This window comes from Bombina bombina, chromosome 9, assembly GCF_027579735.1.
Source record: "Bombina bombina isolate aBomBom1 chromosome 9, aBomBom1.pri, whole genome shotgun sequence".
NCBI lineage: Eukaryota > Metazoa > Chordata > Amphibia > Anura > Bombinatoridae > Bombina > Bombina bombina.
Window position 1 is genome coordinate 288,889,360 of NC_069507.1, and position 27,200 is coordinate 288,916,559.

Genomic DNA, 27,200 nt, shown 5'->3' on the forward strand with positions numbered 1-27,200 from the left:
CACCTTACAAGAGAAAACACAATTTATGCTTACCTGATAAATTTATTTATCTTGTGGTGTATCCAGTCCACGGCCCGCCCTGTCATTTTAAGGCAGGTAATTTTTAAATTTAAACTACAGTAACCACTACACCCTATGGTTCCTCCTTTCTCGGCTTGTTTTCGGTCGAATGACTGGCTATGACAGTTAGGGGAGGAGCTATATTACAGCTCTGCTGTTGGGTGTCCTCTTGCAACTTCCTGTTGGGAATGAGAATAGCCCCACAAGTAATGGATGATCCGTGGACTGGATACACCACAAGATAAATAAATTTATCAGGTAAGCATAAATTGTGTTTTTGCGGGGCATTGCCCCAAAGTAATCAGCTCATTTACCTGTAAAAAAAATTACAAATCCCCCCCAACATTAAAAACCACCACCCACACAACCATCCCTACTCTAAAACCCACCCAATACTCCCTTAAAAAAACCTAACACTAACCCCTTGAAGATCACCTTACCGGGAAAAGTCTTCATCCAACCGGGACGAAGTCCTCAACGAAGCCGGGAGAAGTCTTCATCCAAGCCGGGCAAAGTGGTCCTCCAGACGGGCAGAAGTCTTCATCCAGACGGCATCTTCTATCTTAATCCATCTGGCGCGGAGCGGGTCCATCTTCAAGACATCCGGCGTCCTCTTCCAACAAAGTATTCTTACTAGTTGACGGTTCCTTTAAGTGACGTCATCCAAGATGGCGTCCCTTCAATTCTGATTGGCTGATAGAATTCTATCAGCCAATCGGAATTAAGGTAGAAAAAATCCTATTGGCTGATGCAATCAGCCAATAGGATTGAAGTTTAATCCTATTGGCTGATCCAATCAGCTAATAGGATTGAGATGGCATTATATTGGCTGTTCCAATCAGCCAATAGAATGCCAGCTCGATCCTATTGGCTGATTGCATCAGCCAATAGGATTTTTTCTACCTTAATTCCGATTGGCTGATAGAATTCTATCAGCCAATCAGAATTGAAGGGACGCCATCTTGGATGACATCACTTAAAGGAATATAAGAAGACTTTCATTGAAAGAGGATGCTCCATGCCGGATGTCTTGAAGATGGACCTGCTCCGCGCCGGATGGATGAAGATAGAAGATGCCGTCTGGATGAAGACTTCTCCCGTCTGGAGGACCACTTTGCCCGGCTTGGATGAAAACTTCTCCCGGCTTCGTTGAGGACTTGGGCCCTTTTGGATGAAGACTTCTCCCAGTAAGGTGATCTTCAAGGGGTTTGTGTTAGGTTTTTTTAAGGGGGTATTGGGTGGGTTTTAGAGTAGGGTTGGTTGTGTGGGTGGTGGGTTTTAATGTTAGGGGGTGGATTTGTATTTGTTTTTTACAGGTAAAAGAGCTGATTACTTTGGGGACATGCCCGGCAAAAGGCCCTTTTAAGGGCTATTTGTAATTTAGTGTAGGGTAGGGCTTTTTTATTTTGGGGGGCTTTTTTATTTTGTTAGGGGGATTAGATTAGGTGTAATTATCTTAAAAAATCTTGTAATTTGTTTACTATTTTCTGTAATTTAGTTTTTTTTTGTACTTTAGCTAATTTTATTTAATTGTATTTAATTGTATTTAATTTAGGGAATTAATTTAATTATAGTGTAGTGTTAGGTGTAATTGTAACTTAGGTTAGGTTTTATTTTACAGGTACTTTTGTATTTATTTTAACTAGGTAGTTATTAAATAGTTAATAACTATTTAATAACTATTGTACCTAGTTAAAACAAATACAAACTTGCCTGTAAAATAAAAATAAACCTTAAGATAGCTACAATGTAACTATTACATTATTTATTGTAATTATATTTAAGTTAGGGGTGTTAGGGTTGTTAGGGTTAGACTTAGATTTTGGGGTTAATAACTTTAATATAGTGGCGGGCTGGCGGCGACATTGGGGGCGGCAGATTAGGGGTTAATAAATGTAGGTAGGTGTCGGCGATGTTAGGGACGGCAGATTAGGGGTTAATAATATTTAACTAGTGTTTGCAAGGCAGGAGTGCGGCGGTTTAGGGGTTAATATATTTATTATAGTGGCTGCGATGTCCGGTTCGGCAAATTAGGGGTTAAAAATGTTATTTTAGTGTTTGCGATGTGGGGAGGGCCTCGGTTTAGGGGTTAATAGGTAGTTTATGGGTGTTAGTGTACTTTTTAGCACTTTAGTTAAGAGTTTTATGCTACGGCGTTGTACCGAAAAACTCTTAACTACTGACTTTAAAATGCGGTACTTTTTTTATTTTTTGTAATTTAGTGTTTGTTTATTTTTGTAATTTAGTTTAGTTGATTTAATTGTAGATAATTGTAGGTAATTTATTTAATTAATTTATTGATAGTGTAGTGTTAGGTTTAATTGTAACTTAGGTTAGGATTTATTTTACAGGTAATTTTGTACTTATTTTAACTAGGTAGCTATTAAATAGTTAATAACTATTTAATAGCTATTGTACCTAGTTAAAATAAATACAAAGTAGCCTGTAAAATAAATATAAATCCTAAAATAGCTACAATGTAATTATTCGTTATATTGTAGCTATATTAGGGATTATTTTACAGGTTAGTATTTAGCTTTAAATAGGAATAATTTATTTAATAAGATTTATTTTATTTCGTTAGATTTAAATTATATTTAATTTAGGGGGGTGTTAGGGTTAGACTTAGCTTTAGGGGTTAATACATTTATTATAGTAGCAGTGAGGTCCGGTCAGCAGATTAGGGGTTAATACTTGAAGTTAGTTGTCGGCGATGTTAGGGAGGGCAGATTAGGGGTTAATACTATTAATTATAGGGTTTTTGAGGCGGGAGTGAGGCGGTTTAGGGGTTAATACATTTATTATAGTGGCGGCGAGGTCCGGTCGGCAGATTAGGGGTTAATAAGGGTAGGTAGGTAGCGGCGACGTTGGGGGGGGAGCAGATTAGGGGTTAATAAATATTATCTAGGTGTCGGCGATGTTAGGGGCAGCAGATTAGGGGTTAATAAATATTATGTAGGTGTCGGCGATGTTAGGGGCTGCAGATTAGGGGTACATAGGGATAATGTAGGTTGCGGCGGTGTGCGGTCGGCAGATTAGGGGTTAAAAAATTTAATTATAGTGGCGGCGATGTGGGGGGACCTCGGTTTAGGGGTGCATTGGTAGTTTATGGGTGTTAGTGTACTTTAGAGCACAGTAGTTAAGAGCTTTATGAACCGGCGTTAGCCCATAAAGCTCTTAACTACAGCCTTTCCATGGGCGTTAGGAGTCTTGTCGTTAGAGTTCTAACGCTCACTTCAGCCTAGACTCTAAATACCAGCGTTAGGAAGATCCCATTGAAAAGATAGGATACGCAATTGGCGTAAGGGGATCTGCGTATGGAAAAGTCGCGGCTGGAAAGTGAGCGTTAGACCCTTTCCTGACTCTAAATACCAGCGGTCGGTAAAAACCAGCGTTAGGACCCCTTAACGCTGGTTTGGACGGCTAATGCAAAACTCTAAATCTAGGTGAGAGTTTCTCGAATGATCACAATGCTATATTGTTTTGTCTGTTAAAGCCCTGCCTCTGTGAATTAATTTTAAATAAAAAAGCTCCTGAGAATGACTTTTCATGTGCTAAGTACCTGTATTTGAAATAAAAACTGTGAGGTCTCCCAATAAATATGATACAATAGCCAATTCACACCTCTTAAAGTTACGGTCAAGCTCTATTCGTGTAACCCCTTTATTCACTGTGCAAGAAAAAAACTCATTTATATGTGTGACATTCTCCTATTGTTATCATAACCCTATGAATGCCATACATATCTTGTCAGGTTACTTCTATACGGCTAGATTACGAGTTGTGCGTTACGGTTTTAACGCTGAAAAAATTGCAATTTCAGCGTAAAAAGTCATGTCGGTATAGCTATACCGCAAGCATTTTAGCCTGTAATGCAGCGTCAAAAAATTAACGGCTAGATCACGAGTTTTGTCGGTAAGGCTGTGCGGTGCTAACGCTCCTTTTTTCTTACTGCTCCCTTTAAACAATGTTGGTATTACAAGTTTTCTGCAAGCCGGCGAAAAAGTGAGCTTTGAGCAAAATTTAGCTCCACATCTCACCTCGATACCAGCGTTGATTACAGTAGCGGTAAACTGGCAAAACGTGCTCGTGCACGATTTCCCCATAGGAAACAATGGGACTGAGCTGAGTGAAAAAAAACCTAACACCTGCAAAAAAGCAGCGTTCAGCTCCTAACGCAGCCCCATTGTTTCCTATGGGGAAAGAAAATTTACATCTGCACCTAACCTAACACCCTTACATGAACCCCGAGTCTAAACACCCCTAATCTTACACTTATTAACCCCTAATCTGCCGCCCCCGCTATCGCTGACACCTACATTATAATTATTAACCCCTAATATACCGCTCCGGACACCTTCGCCACCTACATTATACTTATTAACCCCTACTCTGCTGCCCTCAACATCGCCGACACCTACATTATAGTTATTAACCCCTAATCTGCCCCCCCCCAATGTCGCTGCAACTATATTAAATGTATTAACCCCTAAACAGTTATCATTCAGGGACATTAAATTTTTTTTTTTTTTTTTTTAAATACTTTATTTTTGTAGATGCTGGTTCCATCACAACACGGAAAGATATATGCAAAAACAGTACATAAGGTACATAAGATGCAATCTCCTCTCAAGCCACTTGTGCGAGAGAGCATCACCAAAAGTCTTTTAGTGTCCATGTCGTCACAGAGTTCAGCATTATTTTCTATTTTTTAAACAAATAAAACTACAAAACATTAACATAATATAACAAATCTCAAAATGTGGAGCGGGAGACATCCTTTTGTTGAGCCCTCCACTCCAGGGAAGAGGTAGCGGACTGAGGGAGGGGAGGGAGGGGGGGGGGGGGGAGACCCACACCCCGGCACAGGCAACACAGGAGAGGTGTGGAAGTTTTGCAAGGTCTGCGTAGGGTCAGATTACTGGGCTAGAAGTGGGGTGGAGGTGATACGGTCATACAGTAGGAATAGAAGGGGCTGGACACCAGTTACCACAAAGATTTTCCTCCATCATAAATAGGGAGTTACGGAAAGGATACAGAATCCTATCCCTCACTTGTGGAGATAAATAAAGAAGGTAGGGTTCCCATTTACGAATAAAAGCTTTGATTCTCCTCTCCAGATCTCCCTGTACATCTGCCTGTTCTAAGAGTACCTGTGTATGTATGGTGTGCAATCATTTCTGAAAGGGAGGATCTCTATCGGACACCCAATACTGCAGGATTAACCTTCTGGCAAGGAGTATCACAGAATAAAGGAATTTCTGGCGCCCTGGTGCAACCTCAAAATCATGCAGAAAAATAATGTTGGATGGTGTTAAGTCAACCCTCTCAGTCAGCACCTTCTGGAGCCAAAACTTTAGTTTGCCCCACAATTTAGTGAGTTTGGGGCAATCCCAGGTGAGATGTGTAAGGTCTGGGGAGTCAAGGGTGCATTTAGAGCATTTATCTACTGCGTGCGGAACCATTTTGGCTCTTAGTTTTGGGAGAATGTATGCCTGGTGGAGTAGTTTGGTGTGGGCTTCTCTCGAGTATGCAGAGAGAGTGGCCCTACGAACCTTTGAAAAACTTTCTGTCAAGTCTAGTAGGGTAATTGAGATGCTTCTTGTCTCCTGCCATTTGTTATAGATTGTCTGTAGGGTCGGTTGCTCTAGGTGTGCTGCTAATTCATTATAAATGTTGGTGATGGAGTGTGAGCCTTGTTGTGCAGAGCGAAACAGTTTATCTATGACGGAGTTTGTGTTTGTGATTTGGTTAGATGTGATGAGAGATTGAACATAATGTCTGCATTGAAAGTAGGCAAACATAGTGTTAGGTGGGATACCGTAGGTTTCCTTTAAACTTTGAAACAAGTGGACCTGGAGTGTGAGATTGTTCAGCACTTGTGCAATGGAAGTCAGTCCCAAGGTTTTCCAGATGTGGAAGGCTCTGGTAGTGTAACCCGGGATAAACTCAGGGTTTCCTTGCAAAGGTAGATATTTAGACACCCCCTGGTTTATTTTCCAAAATCTACACATCCTGTGCCATGCCCTTAATGGGTCGCGAAACAGTATGCTTTGAGAGATGTGAGAGGGAAGGGACGCCAGCTTAGCGTGTGGCAAGTAAGCCACATTAAGAGGTGCGATAATGTCAAATTCAACAGCAGGGGTGAAGTAGTCAGATCTGGTGAGCCACCCCATAACCAACTTGGCTAGCGTTGCCCAGTTATACCACAGGATGTTCGGGAATTTGAGACCTCCCGCATCTAGTGACATTGACAATTTAGATTTGCTAATCCTATGTTTCTTCTGGTTCCAAACAAAGGAAGCAAAAGCAGAAGAGATGGTTTGTGTGTCCCTGTTATGAAGTAATAGGGGAAGCATCTGCAATGGATATAAAATTGTTGGCAGAATAATAATTTTGAGTAGGTGGATTCTACCGTGGAGGGAGAGAGGGAGCCCCCTCCAACTTCTAATAAGATCTTGCGATTTAGCTATGGCTTTGGGGATGTTAAGGTGGTATATACGTGTAGGATCTACATGTAAGTGTATGCCTAAATATTTAAACGAGCCAGGCGTGATATGTAGGTTCGTGTCTTTAAGCAAGGTGTTTTTGTTATTCTGAAGCCATGTCACCTCTGATTTATCGACATTTATCTTGTAGCCGGTGAATCTACCGAATTGTGACATAATTTCTAGCACTTTAGGTATATTTAGGGCTGGGTTACCTATATAGAGCAACAAGTCATCGGCAAAGAGAGCTAAATGTAGAAGTTGTGTGTGGACCTGTAGGCCAGGACAGTGCTGCCTTATATAGCAGACTAAAGGTTCGATGGCTAGGTCGAAGAGGAGTGGGAACAGCGGGCAGCCTTGCCTAGTTCCTCTTCTAAGTTGGAAGGAGGGGGATAGATTGTTGTTTACTATAATGGACGCCGATGGAGCATTATATAGTCTTTGTATTATCTCAAAAAACTGGCCCTTAACACCAAATTTCGTCAGAGCGGTGTATAGGTGATCCCATTCTACTCTATCAAACGCTTTCTCAGCGTCTACCGCGAGAAAGCAAGCATCTGGCAACGGGGTATCAGCTGGGAACCTCTGGGCACGGTGGTAGTAGTCAATAACTGCAAGGGTTTTTCTCAAGTTAACTACTGAGGAGCGATGCTTAACAAACCCCGTTTGATCTGGATGGACCAGGTGGGGTAAGACCTCTGCCAATCGATCAGCCAAAATCTTGGTCAGCAATTTATAGTCTCCATTTAGTAAGGAGATCGGCCTGTAGGACGAGGGTATAGTAGGGTCCCTATCGGGCTTGAGGATAACGCAAATATTTGCATCTGAGAACCTAGAGTCAGGGATTGATGCCCCTGAGAGATATTCAGAGAATAGTGTCGCCAGCGTAGGGGTTATCTCAGGAGATAGAATTTTGTAGTATTCCGCGGGGAGACCGTCAGGTCCCGCCGCTTTACCAAGTTTAATGCGTTTAATAGTGTTCGCTATTTCCTGTTGCTGGATGGGGGCATTTAGGGAGGACAGCTGGTCAGGCGTTAGGGTAGGAACAGTTGTATTGCTCCAGAACGAGCGTTTATCTGGCTCTGAGATCTCCTGCCCATTATATAGGCTAGTGTAAAAGGAGACAAACTCCTGCATGATTGCAGGGGTGTCCGTACAGAGCCCCCCCTCTGTAGCCAACGCTGGTATATAGGATTTAGGTGTAACCACTTTGACCATATTGGCCATGGTTTTACCGGCCTTGTTCCCATACCTATAGAATTTTCCCTGCCTGTGTACTGCATATGTGTTATCCACCATCTGGATGTGCGTGTCTCTCTCCTGTTTGAGATCATAATAGTGCTGTCTAGTGTGGCGCGTGGGGTGAGACAGGTAAGAGTTGTACGCTTCTGTGAGATTAGTTAGCATCTGATCAGTCATCTTTTTGGCCTTAAGTCTGTGGTGTGACGTATAGGCCGTAATTCTCCCTCTCAAGACCGCTTTTGATATGTGCCAGAAGAGGTCTGGGTTATTTTGGTGTTGCGCATTATCTGTACTATATTCTATCCAATAAGAGCGCAGTTGCTGACGGAAATCGGCGTTATTATAAAGGTAGGAAGGAAATCTCCATGTCTTCTGTGAGCTATGTGGGGGGGCAAAGTCGAGTAGTAGCCTAATGGGTGCGTGATCTGAGATAGTGACAGGGTATATCGTAGTATGGGGAATATGTGGTGTGAGAGCAGGACTTGTCAGGAAGTAGTCAATCCTAGACATTGTATGATGCGTTTTAGATATGCAAGTATAATCTTTTTCTGTAGGGTTATGTAGCCTCCATAAGTCCACCAGTCCCAAGTCTTCCCTAAGCCTCCTAGTGATTTTTGCTTCAGCTTTTTGTCTGCGAGATGTAGTACGTAGGATCGGGAGGGCTGGGGGTTCGACAAATCTGTCAATCGGTATGAGTTGTGTCATGTTAAAATCCCCCCCCATGATAATTGGAAGCCCACTCCTCTTTGCTAGCTTAAGTTTTAGTTGATGCCAGAACTGGGGTGAAAGAGCATTTGGGCCATAGACGTTGCAAAGAAGGTACGTCTTGGTTGCTATACACAGGTTAGTAAGTATGTAGCGGCCTTTGGTGTCTAAATATGTGTAATTGAAAGTTAAACTAAGTCCCTTCCTGACCAAGATAGCCACCCCTCTCTTTCTACCCTCCGTGGGCGTGTTTATGACCTGTCCCACCCATCTAATCTTGAGTTTAGCATGCTCCTCTTGGGTTAATCGAGTCTCTTGCAAAAGAGCTATATCAGTATGTATTGAGTTTAAGAAATGTAATATTTTACTGCGTTTAGCGGGAGAGGTGATACCTCCAACATTCCATGAAACTATGTTACACCGTAGCGCCATAAAATAGGTAAGGAAAGATAGATTTGCCTGGCCATGTTTTGGTTTCCTAAAAAGGGGACTACTGGTTTGGGAACATGTATAGTTTGTTCTGTATAATGGGGGGACAACTTAGCAAAATTCTTAGTAGCCTGTGCCAAGGTGCTGTACTCACAGTTAGGAGGAGGAGGAAGAGGCCCGAGGCTCAGTCCACATAGCCGCCAAATCTCAGGCTGTCGCTGGAGTAGAGGTTCCCTGGAGTGGAGGCGTAGTTGCTGCTGAGGATATAAAAACACTGGCATTAGCAGAGCATATAGCAACATCTCCAAAAAATCCCCACACAAACAGGACATTCCAATGGTGCCCATCGGCATACTGCTCCCATGGGAGTGATAAACCTGTAGTAAGTATGTTTTGAGGTACTTGGTTGTAACGGTGTAGAGATGTAAGGCTATCAAGTGCAACCAGGTATTTAGTGGTATATGTGATGATGAGGGTAGTCTGGGGTTTGGAGGTTTGAGCGTGTGTGTCAAGATAGTCAGATGACTTCTGTTGTTCCCTGGTGGGTATGAGCTACTTGAGGAGGGCAATTTAAGGCTTCCTAAGGGTAACCCATAAAGGTGGAGAATAGCAAAGGTAAGAAGTAGCAGGTGTGTTCGGTCAGGTGAGTCAAACCCCAAATGTCTATGGAAATGTGTCCCATGCTCCTCAGCGTCCTGAGTATCCTCCCGGTAATGTGGATATAGAAGAAGTCGTGCGTCCATTGCCCCTATAGGCATGTGGAAAAGTAGAGCAGCCTAAAGTCAAGGGAATGCAGGCAGAGAGGGGATAGCAATGCGTGGTATGTAACCCCAGCGGTCAAGTCAAGATCTAGAAGGAGCTGTACAGATGTAGTGGACAATATAGGTGTGTTTAGCTGTACCAGTGTGTGTCCACTATTGTTGGCGTACAGAGGGAAATCTTTTCCTGGCGTAGGTGCCATTGAGCAAAAAGACAAGTGCGGTCCTTTCCCTGAACCCAGAACAATAACATATACTTGTAGAGACAACAAAATACAGAGAACAGTAATTCCTGCCGTACCACACAGTGACATAGCATAACATTCAATATAATAGGCTACAACAATAAAGGGCAAAAGTAAAAACTTTCCATAACTTATAACTTTGGTCACCCAGCACAAGAGACTAAGGATGACAAGAGTCTTCTTCCGCTCCATTGCTAGATGGGATAAACAGTAGGTCAGGGACCAATGGAGCCGGTCAGCATTCAAGGGGTCTGTGTCCATGGTTTCTCCAGGACAGACAAGTTCCCCATATCTCTGTCTCTCCATGGGGAGACTGAAGAAGAAGGGGGAAAAGGAAAAAAAAAAAAAAAAGCATAGTGTTCAAATCTCTATCATCAGCGTGCTGCATCTTGACTATCTTTGTCTAGATATGATTGTAGTTCCTGTGGAGTACGAAAATATTTAGGCCCAGCAGGTGTTTGCAACCTCAGCTTTGCCGGGTATAGCAACATGGCTTGTTTTCCTTCTTTATGCAAGCGGGAGCAGAGTGGAGCAAAGTCCCTGCGCAACTTAGTCACTTCAGCAGAAAAGTCCTGGAAAATTAGCAGCCGTTTCCCTTCAAAAACTAGATCCCCAGAGTGGGCTCGATATGCTCTCAGCAGGGCAAGTTTTTCTTGGTAATTAAGACATTTAAAAATTACTTGCCTCGGATGGGAGTTGAGGGTCTCCAGGCCTTTATCTGGGCCTAGACGGTGCGCCCGTTCAACATCTAGGGGCAAGTGGTCTGCATTCATCTTTAGCAGTTTAGGGAGAGTTAAAGCAGTGAATTCCAATAGATCTTTGTTCTTTATCGTTTCCGGGACCCCCACCACCCTAAGGTTGTTTCTTCGGCTGCGGTTTTCAAGGTCATCAACCTTCTCCTGAAGTGCCTGGTTTTGGCATTGAAGTTGTCTTACTGCGGTAGAAGTGGACGTCTGCCTGTCTTCCACATCCGATATGCGTTGTTCAGCATGAGTGAGTCTGGTGGAAAATTGGCGCACTTCACTAGTGAGAGTATCAACCCCTGCCTGGAGGGATTCCATTTTAGGTAGGAAGAATGATTTAAGCTCTTGAAGTAGGGCAGCCGAATCTGTGGTGATGCCCTGAGAGGACCTAGGGGAAGGTGGGAGTTCCATGGGTTGATCTGTTGCCGGTTTTTTCTTTTCTGAATGCTTGCCCCTAGAGGCCATTTTCCCTGTCGACGAGTGAGGAACAGGTGTAAAGTATTGATCAAGCTTCATACAAAATCTTCACTAGTCGTTTGCAGTATTATTGGTGGTTATTTGTTGCGACAGTGAATGTTCCCCAGACCGCAGAATAGGACTAAAATTGGTGCTACAGCTATTTGTGTCGCCTGGATGACAGTGTCAGTGAGCAGAAGAGTAGAGCCAGGTATATAAAGATGTAGGACTTGTAGTGTGCAGCACCTCTTGTTGCCCCCTTTTTTCTGCTTTTTGGTCCCTGCCTTTCCCTCTGAGGATGTGCAGTTAGTAAATCAGTGTCCTAACTGAATAGTAGAGATGAGCCAGATATTGTAACCCTTAGTGTCCTCTAGATGGCAGTACAGGACAAGGTTTCAAGAGTTGTAAGAACAGCACCAAACATTAAAGGCACAGAGTTTTCATCCTGTATTGTGCTACGCTATTCCCTTGCTTTCTAGAGATATTTCAATAAATGAATGTCCAATTTAAACAGGGAGGGCTCTTGCTCTTTGTGTATAGGTGGCTGTGCTGGGTCTTCGCTCCCTAGTGCAAGTAACATGCAAGGTTTCAAATGAGAGTGATAACAGTAAGTCTCTGTGTGTGTTTGACCGGAGTCAATCAATAAACTTCAGTTGCCCAGGTTATATGATGCGGGTCTCTCTGATTTGTATTATGAAGAGGGGGGGGGGAGGGGGGGAGAAAGGCCACGTGAGAGTTAAGTGAGGAGGGTCTTCTATGTAATGGCTGCTGCAATACGCCAGTAAGCCTTTTAAGATAGCTTCCACTCACTTGTCAGGTACTGGCTGTGGAACCTGCAGTTCAAAACAGTTCAAGATAGACCCCTTGCAGATTTTAAAGGTGCTTAGGAGGATACTGCATCTAGGGCAAAGCGCAGTGCTGGCGCGCTCTTTCTGTGTCCAGGGAGTTATGTTGTCTTGCCCTGGCCCCCTTCACCCCCTTATCACCACCTCTCCCTTATTTGAGAAATAAAGTGTTAGGCACCGGTCCAGGACCTTAGCCTTCTCACCACCTCCGGTCTCTTGTTGCGTGCAGCGGTGTCCTCGCAACGAATGTAGCTTTCCTGTTGTGTGTGCCGGAGAGAGGAGGCCGCGGTCCAAGATGGCGCTCACCCCTTGCGCTCCACAGCGCCGTGCGCACTTTTTCCTTCTGGGGGCAAGGGCGATGTAGGAGCCCTTCACACTACTTTGTCCGTTGGGGTTAAGATGTACAGTCCCTCCAACAAGGTCGATGCGTGTGGGGAACGTGCTGGCAGCAAATATAGGCTTTTTTAGGAGCTTAGTATACGGAGCTCTCTGTGTGTGCTGCCAGTCCGTTGCTCCGCCCACCGGAAGTCCCAGGGACATTAAATTTATGTTCCCTTTTTTTTGTGTGTGAGCATAAGGGAGCATAAATTTAATGTCCCTGAATGATAACTGTTAAACGATCATTGAGTAAAGCAAAGGAAATACAAAGCATAAAAGCCATTACAAAGGAAGAAAAGTTTTTTAAAAAACTAGTGCCATAAAGGGTTAATCCAAACACCTTTAAAAAGGGAGGAGCAGGTGAGACTGATTATCTTGACAAAGGCTTTGCAGCCGATACGCGTGGATACACTGCGCAAAAGCTCCAACTGAAAGGAAAGAACCGGATAGTGATCTGGAACTGCCCAAGACTACTATTACGTCTGCTCCCAGAACCGTACACCGGAATGAACCTGCCATTGAAAGAAATCTGAATGAAGATCAGGGTTCAGAGCTGTGAACGGTAGGAGCATTTTTTCTATTGAACCAAGTGCGCGCACAAATTAACTCTACATCTACAAACCAGCTGATTGATGAAGGGAAACTGACTGACAGTCGCTCACACAACGAGCTGTCCGAGATCACTGAGAGGTAAAAGGAAAGACCGCCTTCTGTGAGTAAACAACTTTGTCAAAACGGAGTGAAGGTAAAAACTGTAACCCCAATAAAACAAGTGGCCATACCTGGAATACTCTGTGTATTATGTAAAGGATCACGGACCCTAAGGGTTGAATATCTATAAATATTTCTTTTGAAACATCTCAAATTTGCACCTTTGTGTGAACTGTTCTATATACCATTAATTAACAGCTGTAAAATAGAGAGCTGAACAAGTTTAATTGAGAAAGAAGCAAGTAAAATACTGTTTTGTTTTTTGAAACATGTTACCCAATTAATAAAAGGTTAATTAGGGGTGTGCAATCAACCTCTTTTACACTGTATCAAGTTGTAGATATATAAGAACTAATATTGTCAGGAATTGTATAGATATATGAGTAGCCAACGTTGTTGACAATTGTACACTTATATTGCTGCTTTGTACTAGTATATCTTTCAGGTTATTTAGACTTATTTTAACAGACACCGGTGTCATACAGTTTGTTTTTAGGAAGGAAATTGGTATATTGAATACTCTTACTTAGAAATCCAATAATTGTTCAATTTAAAAATAAAATATTATTTTTACTAATAGCAGTGAACTTTCATTTATTAACAGTCTGCCTTCCTGGCGCCACCCACACCCTTTGTTTTTTGTAATTGTTTGTAATTTCACACTTTGTGAGGAGTGTGTTTAGTGGGTTTGGCCAGTACTGTTTTTGACTTAACTCCTAGACCACCCCTATTGATCTTTGTATTTATTTTAACTAGGTAGAATAGTTATTAAATAGTTATTAACTATTTAATAACTACCTAGCTAAAATAAGTACAAAATTACCTGTAAAATAAATCCTAACCTAAGTTAAAATAACACTACACTATCATAAACTAATTACCTAAACTACCTACAATTAATTACAATTAAATTAAATAAACTAAATTACGGGGGGAAAAAACACTAAATTACAGAAAATAAAAAAAGAATTACAAGAATTTTAAACTAATTACACCTAATCTAATCCCCCTAATAAAATAAAAAAGCCCCCCAAAATAAAAAAAATTCCCTACCCTATAATAAATTAAAAATAGCCCTTAAAAGGGCCTTTTGCAGGGCATTGCCCCAAAGTAATCAGCTCTTTTACCTGTAAACAAAAAATACAATACCTCCCCCAACATTACAACCCACCACCCACACACCCCTACTCTAAAACCCACCCAATCCCCCCTTAAAAAAACCTAACGCTAACCCCCTGAAGATCACCCTACCTTGAGCCGTCTTCACCCAGCCGGGCACAAGTGGTCCCCCAGAGGGTCCGAAGTCTTCATCCGATCGGGGTAGAAGAGGTCCTCCAGACGGCAGAAATCTTCATCCAGGCGGCATCTTCTATCTTCATCCTTCCGGAGCGGAGCGGGTCCATTTTCAGTCCAGCCGACGTGGAACATCCTCTTCAAACAAAGTCCTAACGAAGAATGAAGGTTCCTTTAAATTACGTCATCCAAGATGGCGTCCCTTGAATTCCGATGGGCTGGTAGAATCCTATCAGTCAATCAGATCTAAGGTAGGAAAAATCCTATTGGCTGATGTAATCAGCCAATCGGATTGAAGTTCAATCCGATTGGCTGATCCAATCAGCCAATAGGATTGACCTCGCATTCTATTGGCTGTTCCAATCAGCCAATAGAATGCGAGGTCAATCCTATTGGCTGATTGCATCAGCCAATAGGATTTTTCCTACCTTAATTCTTCATCTTCATCCTTCCGGAGCGGAGCGGGTCCATCTTCAATCCAGCCGACGCGGAGCATCCTCTTCAAACGAAGTACTAACGAAGAATGAAGGTTTCTTTAAATGACGTCATCCAAGATGGTGTCCCTTGAATTCCGATTGGCTGATAGAATCCTATCAGCCAATCGGAATTCAAGGGACGCCATCTTGGATGACGTCATTTAAAGAAACCTTCATTCTTCGTTAGTACTTCGTTTGAAGAGGATGCTCCGCGTCGGTAATTAATTGTAGGTAGTTTAGGTAATTAGTTTAATGATAGTGTAGTGTTAGATGTAATTGTAACTTAGGTTAGGATTTATTTTACAGGTAATTTTGTACTTATTTTAGCTAGGTAGTTATTAAATAGTTAATAACTATTTAATAACTATTGTACCTAGTTAAAATAAATACAAACTTACCTGTAAAATAAAAATAAATCCTAAGCTAGCTACAATGTAACTATTAGTTATATTGTAGCTATCTTAGGGTTTATTTTATCGGTAAGTATTTAGTTTTAAATAGGATTAATTTATTTAATTATGTTAAATTTATTTCGTTTAATTTAAATTATATTTAAGTTAGGGGGGGTTAGATTTAGGGTTAGACTTAGGTTTAGGGGTTAATAAATTTATTATAGTAGCGGCGAAGTTGGGGTCGGAAGATTAGGGGTTAATAAATGTAGGTAGGTGTCGGCGACATTGGGGGGGGCAGATTAGGGGTTAATAAAATTTAACTAGTGTTTGCGAGGCGGGAGTGCTGCGGTTTAGGGGTTAATACATTTATTAAAGTGGCGGCGATGTCCGGTCGACAGATTAGGGGTTAATAATTGTAGGTAGGGGGCAGCAGATTAGGGGTTAATAAATATAATGTAGGTGTCGCCGATATTAGGGGCAGCAGATTAGGGGTTCATAGGTATAATGTAGGTGGCGGCGGTGTCCAGTCGGCAGATTAGGGGTTAAAAAAAATATTTTAGTGTTTGCAATGTGGGGGGGCCTTGGTTTAGGGGTTAATAGGTAGTTTATGGGTGTTAGTGTACTTTTTAGCACTTTAGTTAAGAGCTTTATGTTCCGGCGTTAGCCCATAAAACTCTTAACTACTGACTTTCAAATGCGGTAGGAGTCTTGCCAGGAGAGGCTGTACCGCTCACTTCTTCCAAGACTCGTAATACCAGGGTTAGGCAAATCCCATTAAAAAGATAGGATACGCAATTGACGTAAGGGGATTTGCGGTAGCCTTGAGTCACAGAAGAAAAGTGAGCGGTACACCTGTACCTGCCAGACTCGTAATACCAGCGGGCGGTAAAAAGCAGCGTTAGGACCCCTTAACGCTGCTTTTTTACCCTAACGCTAAACTCGTGATCTAGCCGTAAGTTTTTGCGTTGGATTTCCATAGCGCCGGTATTACAAGTTGAGTGGTGAGGCTAAAATGCTTGCGTTCCAGCCTATACCGACACAATCCATTCCGCTATCTGAAAGCAGTAGTTATGAGTCTAAAAAATGTTTCACAAAACTCATAACTAAACCGTTACATAGTACACAAACACCCATAAACTACCTATTAACCCCTAAACTGTCGCCCTCCTGCATTGCAAACACTATTTAAAACTTATTAACCCCTAATCTGCCACGGCCCACATCGCCACCACTATAATAAAGCTTATTAACCCCTATTCCGCCGCTCCCCGACATTGCCACCACTAATAAAAGTTATTAACCCCTAAACCTCTGGCCTCCCACATCACCGCCACTAAATAAACCTATTAACCCCTAAATCGCCAGCCCCTCACATCGCAAAAAAATAAATTAAACTATTAACCCCTAACCCTAAAATTACAATATCCCTATCTTAAAATAAATAAAAACTTACCTGTGAAATTAGAAAAAAAATAAGTTTAAACTAACAATTAACCTAACATAACTATTATACTAAAATTAATATAACTACCAATTAAATAAACTAAATTACACATTAAAAAAATAACACTACTAAAATAAGTCTAAAATTACAAAAAATAAAAAATTCTAAATTACGAAAAATAGCAAACACTAAATTACGAAATTATCAAAAATAAAAACAATTACACCTAATCTAATAGCCCTGTAAAAATAAAAAAGCTCCCCCAAAATAAAAACACCCCCTAGCCTACAATAATAATAGCCCTTAAAAGGGCCTTTTGTAGGGCATTGCCCTAAGGAAATCAGCTCTTTTACCTGAAAAAAAATACAAAGACCCTCCAACAGTAAAAGCCACCACGCAACTAACCCCCCAAAATAAAAAAACATAACTCTAACAAAAACCTAAGCTACCCATTGCCCTGAAAAGGGCATTTGTATGGGCATTGCCCTTAAAAGGGCATTCGACTCTTTTACATTGCCCTGAAAAGGGCATTCAGCTCTCTTACATAAAGCCCAAACCCTAAAAAAAAACACCCAAAAAGACTAACCCCCAAAGATCCACTCACAGTCTCTGAAGTCTGGACATCCAGGCGGCGAGAGTCTTCATCCATCCCAGCGGCGTCTTCTATCTATTCCGGCGACGTGGAGCGGGTCCATCCTTAAAGACATCCGGCGCGGAGGGTCCTCTTCATACGGTCACCGCCGTACACTGGATCTTCAATGCAAGGGAACCTTTTCAAAATGGTGTCCCTTGCGTTCCTATTGGCTGATTTGATTTGAGAGCTACTGAAATCCTATTGGCTGTTCAAATCAGCCAATAGGATGAAAGCTAATGAAATTCTATTGGCTATTCAAATCACTAAATAAACCTATTAACCCCTAAACCGCCGACCTCCGACATAGCAACTACTAAAATAAGCCTATTAATCCCTAAACCGCCTGCCCCCCACATTGCGGCACACTAAATTAAACTATTAACCCCTAAACCTAACACCCGCTAACTTTAAATAAAAGTTACAATATAACTACCTTCAAATAAATAAAAACTTACCTGTGAAATAAAATAAAATCTAAGCTTAAACTATAAATAAACCTAACATAACTATTTTACGAAAAATAAAAAAAATCTAAGATTACAAAAAATAATAAATTAAATTATCCAAAATAATAAAAATTAAATCTAATCTAATACCCCTATAAAAACAAAAAAGCCACCCCAAAATAAAAACACCCCCTAATCTAACAATAAACTAACAATAACCCTTAAAAGGGCAGTTTGTAGGGCATTGCCCTAAGTTAAACAGCTCTTTTACATTAAAAAATTACAAAGTACCACCTAACAGTAACCCCCCCCACCCAACCAACCCCTCAAAATTAAAAAAAAACTAACTTGAAAAAAAAAACTAAGCTACCCATTGCCCCTAAAGGGGCATTTGTATGGGCATTGCCCTCAAAAGGGCAATCAGCTCTTTAGTGTCCATAAGAAAAAAAAAATCAAAATCTAAACTCCCCACAAAAAACAAAAACAAAAAACCTTACAAAAACCCCGAAATAGGTACTCAACATTCCTAAAGTCCGGCAGTGAAGGTCTTCTTCCAGACGGCTCCATCTTCATCCAGCGTGGGAAATCTTCCTTCTTCATCCGGAGCGAAGTCGGCCGCGGAGCCATACAGCGTGGAGGATCCTCTTCATGCGATTGTCACCGCACACTGAAGATTGAATGCAAGGTACCCGTTTTATATTTGGGGTACCTTGCATTCCTATTGGCTGAAATGTTCAAATCGGCCAACAGAATGAGAGCTACTGAAATCCTATTGGCTGATTTGAACAGCCAATAGGAATGCAAGGTACTCCAAATATAAAACGGGTACCTTGCATTCAATCTTTAGTGTGCGGTGACGATCACATTAAAATGATCCTCCATGCTGGATGGCTCCGCAGCCGTTCCTGCTCTACTGCCACTTTCGCTCCGCGCCACCTTCGCTCTGGATGAAGAAGGAAGATGTCCCCAGGCTGGATGAAGAAGGAGCCGCCTGGAAGAAGACCTTCACCGCCGGACTTCAGGAATGGTGAGTACCTATTGCAGGGCTAGTGTTAGTTTTTTTTTTGTTTTCTTTTAAGGGCAATTCCCATACAAATGCCCCTTTAGGGGCAATGGGTAGCTTAGTTTTTTTTTAGAGTTAGTTTTTTTTTTATTTTGGGGGGTTGCTTGGGTGGGGGGGCTTTACTGTTAGGTGGTACTTTGTAATTTTTTAATGTAAAGGAGCTGTTTAACTTAGGGCAATGCTCTACAAACGGCCCTTTTAAGGGCTATTGGTAGTTTATTGTTAGATTAGGGGGTGTTTTTATTTTGGGGTGGCTTTTTGTTTTTATAGGGGTATTAGATTAGGTTTCATTTTTATTATTTTGGATAATTTTGTTTATTATTATTTGTAATCTTAGATTTGTTTTATTTTTCATAATTTTAGAGGGTTTTTTGTAATGTTAGTTTTTTTGTTATTTTTTCGTAGTGTTTTGTAATTTAGGCTTTTTATTTTTATTTTATTTATTTTTTTCAAAATAGTTATGTTAGGTTTATTTATAGTTTAAGCTTATTTTTTTTTTATTTAGTAGAGAAAAAAACACATTCAAACGTGAAACTTTATTGTAACCATATTAAAACGTTCCTTAAGACACCGGAACTAATACGCACATACAATTCCTTTTTGTCTTCTGAATAAAGGGTTAATTTTCAGTCTCACCCTCACTGAAAATTAACCCTTTATTCAGAAGACAAAAAGGAATTGTATGTGTGTAGTTCCGGTGTCTTAAGGAACGTTTTATTATGGTTACATTAACGTTTCACGTTTTAATGTGTTTTTTTTTCTCTACTAACTCCACAATTTATATACTGTTTGTTTAATACTGTGCTCAATTTAGCATAGTGGAGATACCTATTCCCAAAAATCTTTTGGTATTTTTTTTTTTTATTTCACAGGTTTTTATTTATTTTTAGGTAGTTATAGTCTAACTTTTATTTGTAGGGGGTGTTAGGTTAAGGGGTTAATAGTTTAATTTAGTGTGTTGCGATGTGTGGGCCCAACGGTTCAGCGGTTAATAGCTTTATTTTAATAGTAGCTATGTGGGGGTTGGCGATTTAGGGGTTAATAGGTTTATTTTAGTAGTTGCGATATGAGGGTTGGTGGTTTAGGGGTTAATAGGTTTATTTAGGTGTTAGCAATGCAGGGGTGACAGTTTTGGGTTAATAGCTTTATTTAGTGTAGGGCAGTGGTTTAGGGGTTAATAACTTTATTTAGTGTTGGGTAGCGGTTTAGGGGTTAATAACTTTATTTAGTGTCGGGTAGCGGTTTAGGGGTTAATAACTTTATTTAGTGTCGGGTAGCGGTTTAGGGGTTAATAACTTTATTTAGTGTCGGGTAGCGGTTTAGGGGTTAATAACTTTATTTAGTGTCGGGTAGCGGTTTAGGGGTTAATAACTTTATTTAGTGTCAGTGATGTTGGGGGGCGGCGGATTAGGGTTATTTGGACTAGGGGTTTATGTTGGACTTTCTTGTCCCCATAGACATCAATGGGGAATGCATTATAGTGATCGTCATTCCGCAACTGCAGGTGTTAATTTTTTTCTAACACTTTTTCTCCATTGATGTCTATGGGGGGAAACGTGCACGAGCACGTCAAGTCAGGACATGGCTTTTGTGTGGTATAGAGCTTATGACACCATAACGCACAGCACAAGAAGGTTTTTTTGTTAACTTGTAATGGCAGCACTATGGAATATGCGGTACTACTAACTTTTTAGCGTTATTTACTCACCGGGTTAAGCGTATACCTTGTAATCTCAGTGCTTGTTTGTTAAAGCACCGTTTGTATTTTGGGGCAAATTGAAATCAAAAGAGAGACTATGGGGCCTATTTAACAAAGGTCTGTCGGACCTGATCTGACAGTGCGGATCAGGTTCGACAGACCTCGCTGAATGCGGAGAGCAATACGCTCTCCATATTCAGCATTGCACCCGCAGCTCACAAGAGCTGATGGTGCAACGCCGCCCCCTGCAGATTCGCGGCCAATCGGCCACCAGCAGGGGGTGTTAATCAACCCGATCGTACTTGATCGGGTTGAATTGCAGTGATGACAGGTTATGGAGCAGCGGTCTTGATAAATGGGCCCCTATGTGTTTCTAATATCTTCTTGTAGTGTAGTCTCTCCATCCTCCTTAAAAGATGCATTCAGATGGGTTAGCAGTGGTGCAGATGGAAACGGATTACATTAACTATAAAAGCCACGATCCTTTAAAAATATTATTTAACAAAGACACCAATACTGCTAGTAACAATCACAACGGTGTAAATGTTACTTACAATCAAATATTACAAATGAAAAATAAAAAACACAACATTTGTAGATGCTGAGGTGACTTTTCCTCCAGATACCCTTAGCTGTACAGGATATCACTTACATACAAATCTATACATATGTAATTGTGTGCCCTCTCCAATGGGAATGACTGGAGCTTTAATGAATCATTGTATGTTAATAAACCTCTAGAATGGCTCCTGTGGTCATTTTAGAGTGGTTTACATACGTGCACGATAAAAGATTGCAAATAGCAGCAAAACTGCATTAATGATGTCTGAAATGTCCTTTCAAAAGACAAAACTGGTCTTGAAAAGTTTTTGAAAAGTAACTCAAAAAAGTATTGTGATTGCCGAGAGCTTTTTCGCCCCTTAGGAAAAATAGGGTTTTTATCCAGGATCCAAAAACCTTTTTGCGAGTGCTGGAATTAGGTGAAAACGTAATTTTGTGATCACTCTAAATCGAAAAGTAGCACGAAAAAGAGCCGAGAGCCACTGCTGATAGATTGTGATCAAGGTCTATTTTACTGAAACCTTAGACTAAATTAAAAGAGATATGTTATCATTTATTTCATGACGCCTTTGCCTCTAATATAGATGTAGAACCTAAACTTATGACGGCCAACACTCAGTATCAGGGCAAGACCACTAAACTGCAGTCTAGCACTAATCTAGGAGCTCATTTTTTATCATTGAAGGCTCACAGTATACACAGTAGGAGCCATACAGTTTTAGTAGCAAAGGAAGGGTTTTGCATAATGATATATAGAAAATAATCTGCACCATTGAAACTACAAAATCCCAAGGATTTGTTACCTTCTGTGCCAAATGCAAATGTTAATGATCTCTTGTAAAATCCTGTTGTGTGACTAAGGTTAGAGTTAAAACGTGACATTTTCTGCTTCCTTGCTAATCATTACAAATTATTTCTGTTTTCAAACCATCTCTACTATTTTTATATATTTATGATTCTATTTACGATTTAGTTTTTCTGTCACATATTGATACCGTCACTGTAAAAAAGTTATATGTTGACCTTTCTTTGCATACAATTTAATGTGCTATTTGCCCAATAGGATGGCTGAGGAAGAGAAGTCACAAGATGAGCCGCTGATAGGGTACTTCAAGTCGTACCGTGAGCTTTTCGAGTTCTTCTGTAGCAACACTACTATTCATGGAGCCATCCGACTTGTGTGTTCCCGCAACAACCGAATGAAGACAGCCTTCTGGCTAGTCCTCTTCCTGGCAACGTTTGGACTTATGTACTGGCAGTTTGCACTTCTTTTTGGACAATACTTTAGTTATCCAGTCAGCATCAATGTCAATGTTAACTCTGACCGACTTCCCTTCCCAGCAGTGACTATTTGTACTTTAAACCCATACAGGTAAGTGCATATTGCAGGCAAACATGTTTATCTTCCATTTTTGTGCACAACCAATTATGTAGGACAATTGCTCATTGGCTGTTCAGGGATAACATAATCACTGCAACCCTAACAAGAGGAAATAGGGTTCTTTTCCACCTAACATCCATTTTTAAAGAGTAAAATCATTAGTCCATTAACAAAATACTATCACAGGTACATACAGTATATATCTAAATGAATATATGCAGATATATATACAGACAGCTAGATAGGGCTAGAATACAAGTGGTGTGCTAAAGTTAGTGCAGGTCACGATGAGCAATATTGCAACTTCTATAACTTGGATTACAAGTGAACGGGTGCACTCCAGCACAAACAGAATATGTGCTCACCTGGTTTGCTCAACTGAAGACCATGGGGCCAATTTATCACAGTCCGAATGGGGCCGTATACAGGAGAGTTAAGTAGGAGTTAAGAAGCTGAGGCTGCGGACATAAATCTGCCTGATCTCATACGATCAGGTTGATTGACACCCCCTGAATCTGCAGGGGGCGGCATTGCACAAGCAGTTCACCAGAACTGCTTGTGCAATGTTAAATGCCGACAGCGTATGCTGTCAGCATTCGGCTATTTCGGGCGGACATGATCGCTACAGCGGATCATGTCCGACAGTTAGTAAAATCGGCCGCCTAGTGTAAAGTGTAAGTGGCACCAAAAAAAAGTGCACCAAACACATTTAAATGAAGTAAATATAAATATAAATATATATATATATGCATATGGGTGTGAATATATACACGTATATACTGTATATATATATATATGCATATGGGTGTGAATATATACACGTATATACTGTATATATATATATGCATATGGGTGTGAATATATACACGTATATACTGTATATATATATATGCATATGGGTGTGAATATATACACGTATATACTGTATATATATATATATGCATATGGGTGTGAATATATACACGTATATACTGTATATATATATATATGCATATGGGTGTGAATATATACACGTATATACTGTATATATATATATATATATATGCATATGGGTGTGAATATATACACGTATATACTGTATATATATATATATATGCATATGGGTGTGAATATATACACGTATATACTGTATATATATATATGCATATGGGTGTGAATATATACACGTATATACTGTATATATATATATGCATATGGGTGTGAATATATACACGTATATACTGTATATATATATATATGCATATGGGTGTGAATATATACACGTATATACTGTATATATATATATATATGCATATGGGTGTGAATATATACACGTATATACTGTATATATATATATGCATATGGGTGTGAATATATACACGTATATACTGTATATATATATATATATATATGCATATGGGTGTGAATATATACACGTATATACTGTATATATATATATGCATATGGGTGTGAATATATACACGTATATACTGTATATATATATATATATGCATATGGGTGTGAATATATACACGTATATACTGTATATATATATATGCATATGGGTGTGAATATATACACGTATATACTGTATATATATATATATATATGCATATGGGTGTGAATATATACACGTATATACTGTATATATATATATGCATATGGGTGTGAATATATACACGTATATACTGTATATATATATATATGCATATGGGTGTGAATATATACACGTATATACTGTATATATATATATGCATATGGGTGTGAATATATACACGTATACACTGTGTATATATATATATGCATATGGGTGTGAATATATACACGTATATACTGTATATATATATATGCATATGGGTGTGAATATATACACGTATATACTGTATATATATATATGCATATGGGTGTGAATATATACACGTATATACTGTATATATATATATATGCATATGGGTGTGAATATATACACGTATATACTGTATATATATATATATATGCATATGGGTGTGAATATATACACGTATATACTGTATATATATATATATGCATATGGGTGTGAATATATACACGTATATACTGTATATATATATATGCATATGGGTGTGAATATATACACGTATATACTGTATGTATATATATATGCATATGGGTGTGAATATATACACGTATATACTGTATATATATATATGCATATGGGTGTGAATATATACACGTATATACTGTATGTATATATATATGCATATGGGTGTGAATATATACACGTATATACTGTATATATATATATATATGCATATGGGTGTGAATATATACACGTATACACTGTATATATATATATATATATGCATATGGGTGTGAATATATACACGTATATACTGTATATATATATATATGCATATGGGTGTGAATATATACACGTATACACTGTATATATATATATATGCATATGGGTGTGAATATATACACGTATATACTGTATATATATATATATGCATATGGGTGTGAATATATACACGTATATACTGTATATATATATATATGCATATGGGTGTGAATATATACACGTATATACTGTATATATATATATGCATATGGGTGTGAATATATACACGTATACACTGTGTATATATATATATATATATATATATATATATATACGTATGTATATATATATATATATATATATATATATACAATTTCTTTCCTACAGGTGGTGAGAGTCCATGATCCATTACTTCTGTGAATTACTCTTCCTTACCACTAGGAAGAGGCAAAGAGTCCCAAACCTCAAGAGTTCTATAAAATCTCTCCCACCTCACATATACCTCAGTTTTTACCTTGCCTCCACTGGTGGTGGTCAAAGAATGAAGATGTGTATTTGATTCTTCAGAGTGAGGGGTTCTCAGTCTTTATTGAGGCACGAGTACAGTGCTTGTCAGAGGGACGTTATTGGGGTATGGTTTGTGACACCTTTTTTACCTCATGGGAAATCTGTCACAGACCCTCCATAATTGGATGCTGGGACTTGTCTTCTGCCTCCATCTATGGATATACAAAATACTACTATTGCATTACTTTTACAAGCAGGGTATTTGTTTAGGCCAGCTATTTCATTTGATTACTGATATCTTACAGAACAGTATTCTGATGACTCTGAAGTAGGCCTTTTGCAGTCCTTGCTAGGAGAGTCTTATGGCTTGAGTCCTGGTCTGTTGGTATTGTGTCGAAATCCAGACTGTTGTCTTTTTCTTTTTCGGTGAAAGAAACTGTTTGGTTCTGATTTAGATTCTATAATATCTACTGTTACCGGAGGTAAAGGGTCTTTTCTTCCTCAAGATAAGTAGTCTAGAGGGAAAGCTTCTATTAGTTTTGTTGCTTTTGTCAGAATACACAACACTGGTTGGGGCGGGTTATGCCTTTTTTTTGAAGAAGCTTGGTTTCAGTCTGTTCCAGATCTCTGTTCCAGATCCAGGTTTATTGGATAAGTTTCAGAGCAAGACCTCCCAAATGAAGGTTTTTTTTTCTGTCCAATGTTTTAAAAAATCCCTTAAAGGCTCATGCTTTTTTCAGTCAGTTTCAGATCTGGAAACTATCGGCTAGATTTGGAGTTTTGTCGGTAACGACCCGAAAAACTAACGCCGGCTTTTTTCTGGCCGCACCATAAAAATAACTCTGGTATTGAGAGTCCAAAGAATGGCTGCGTTAGGCTCCAAAAAAGGAGCGTAGAGCATTTTTAACGCAGCTTCAACTCTCGATACCAGAGTTGCTTACGCAAGCGGCCAGCCTCAAAAACGTGCTCGTGCACGATTCCCCCATAGGAAACAATGGGGCTGTTTGAGCTGAAAAAAAACCTAACACCTGCAAAAAAGCCGCGTTCAGCTCCTAACGCAGCCCCATTGTTTGCTATGGGGAAACAGTTTCTAAGTCTGCACCTAACACCCTAACATGTACCCCGAGTCTAAACACCCCTAACCTTACACTTATTAACCCCTAATCTGCCGCCCCCGCTATCGCTGACACCTGCATTTTATGTTTAACCCCTAATCTGCCGCTCCGTAAACCGCCGCTACTTACATTATCCTTATGTACCCCTAATCTGCCGACCCCTATATTATATTTATTAACCCCTAATCTGCCCCCCTCAACGTCGCCTCCACCTGCCTACACTTATTAACCCCTAATCTGCCGAGCGGACCTGAGCGCTACTATAATAAAGTTATTAACCCCTAATCCGCCTCACTAACCCTATAATAAATAGTATTAACCCCTAATCTGCCCTCCCTAACATCGCCGACACCTAACTTCAATTATTAACCCCTAATCTGCCGACCGGAGCTCACCGCTATTCTAATAAATGGATTAACCCCTAAAGCTAAGTCTAACCCTAACACTAACACCCCCCTAACTTAAATATAATTTTATTCTAACGAAATAAATTAACTCTTATTAAATAAATTATTCCTATTTAAAGCTAAATACTTACCTGTAAAATAAACCCTAATATAGCTACAATATAACGAATAATTGGAACAGCCAATAGAATGCGAGCTCAATCTGATTGGCTGATCGGATCAGCCAATCGGATTGAACTTGATTCTGATTGGCTGATTCCATCAGCCAATCAGAATTTTCCTACCTTAATTCCGATTGGCTGATAGAATCCTATCAGCCAATCGGAATTCGAGGGACGCCATCTTGGATGACGTCCCTTAAAGGAACCTTCATTCGGCTAGTAGGCGTCGGGAGAAGAGGATGTTCCACGTCGGAGGTCTGCA

General features: G+C 40.0%; 1 protein-coding gene across 1 annotated transcript in view; it reads left to right on the plus strand.

Moving 5' to 3' along the window:
• Nucleotides 1-27,200, plus strand: part of LOC128640610 (amiloride-sensitive sodium channel subunit alpha) — a 620,512-nt gene that overhangs the window by 79,349 nt on the left and 513,963 nt on the right. The window contains exon 2 of the mRNA XM_053693079.1: nt 22,132-22,440. Coding sequence (XP_053549054.1) covers nt 22,132-22,440 — 309 coding nt within the window. The remainder of the gene's footprint in view (nt 1-22,131; nt 22,441-27,200) is intronic.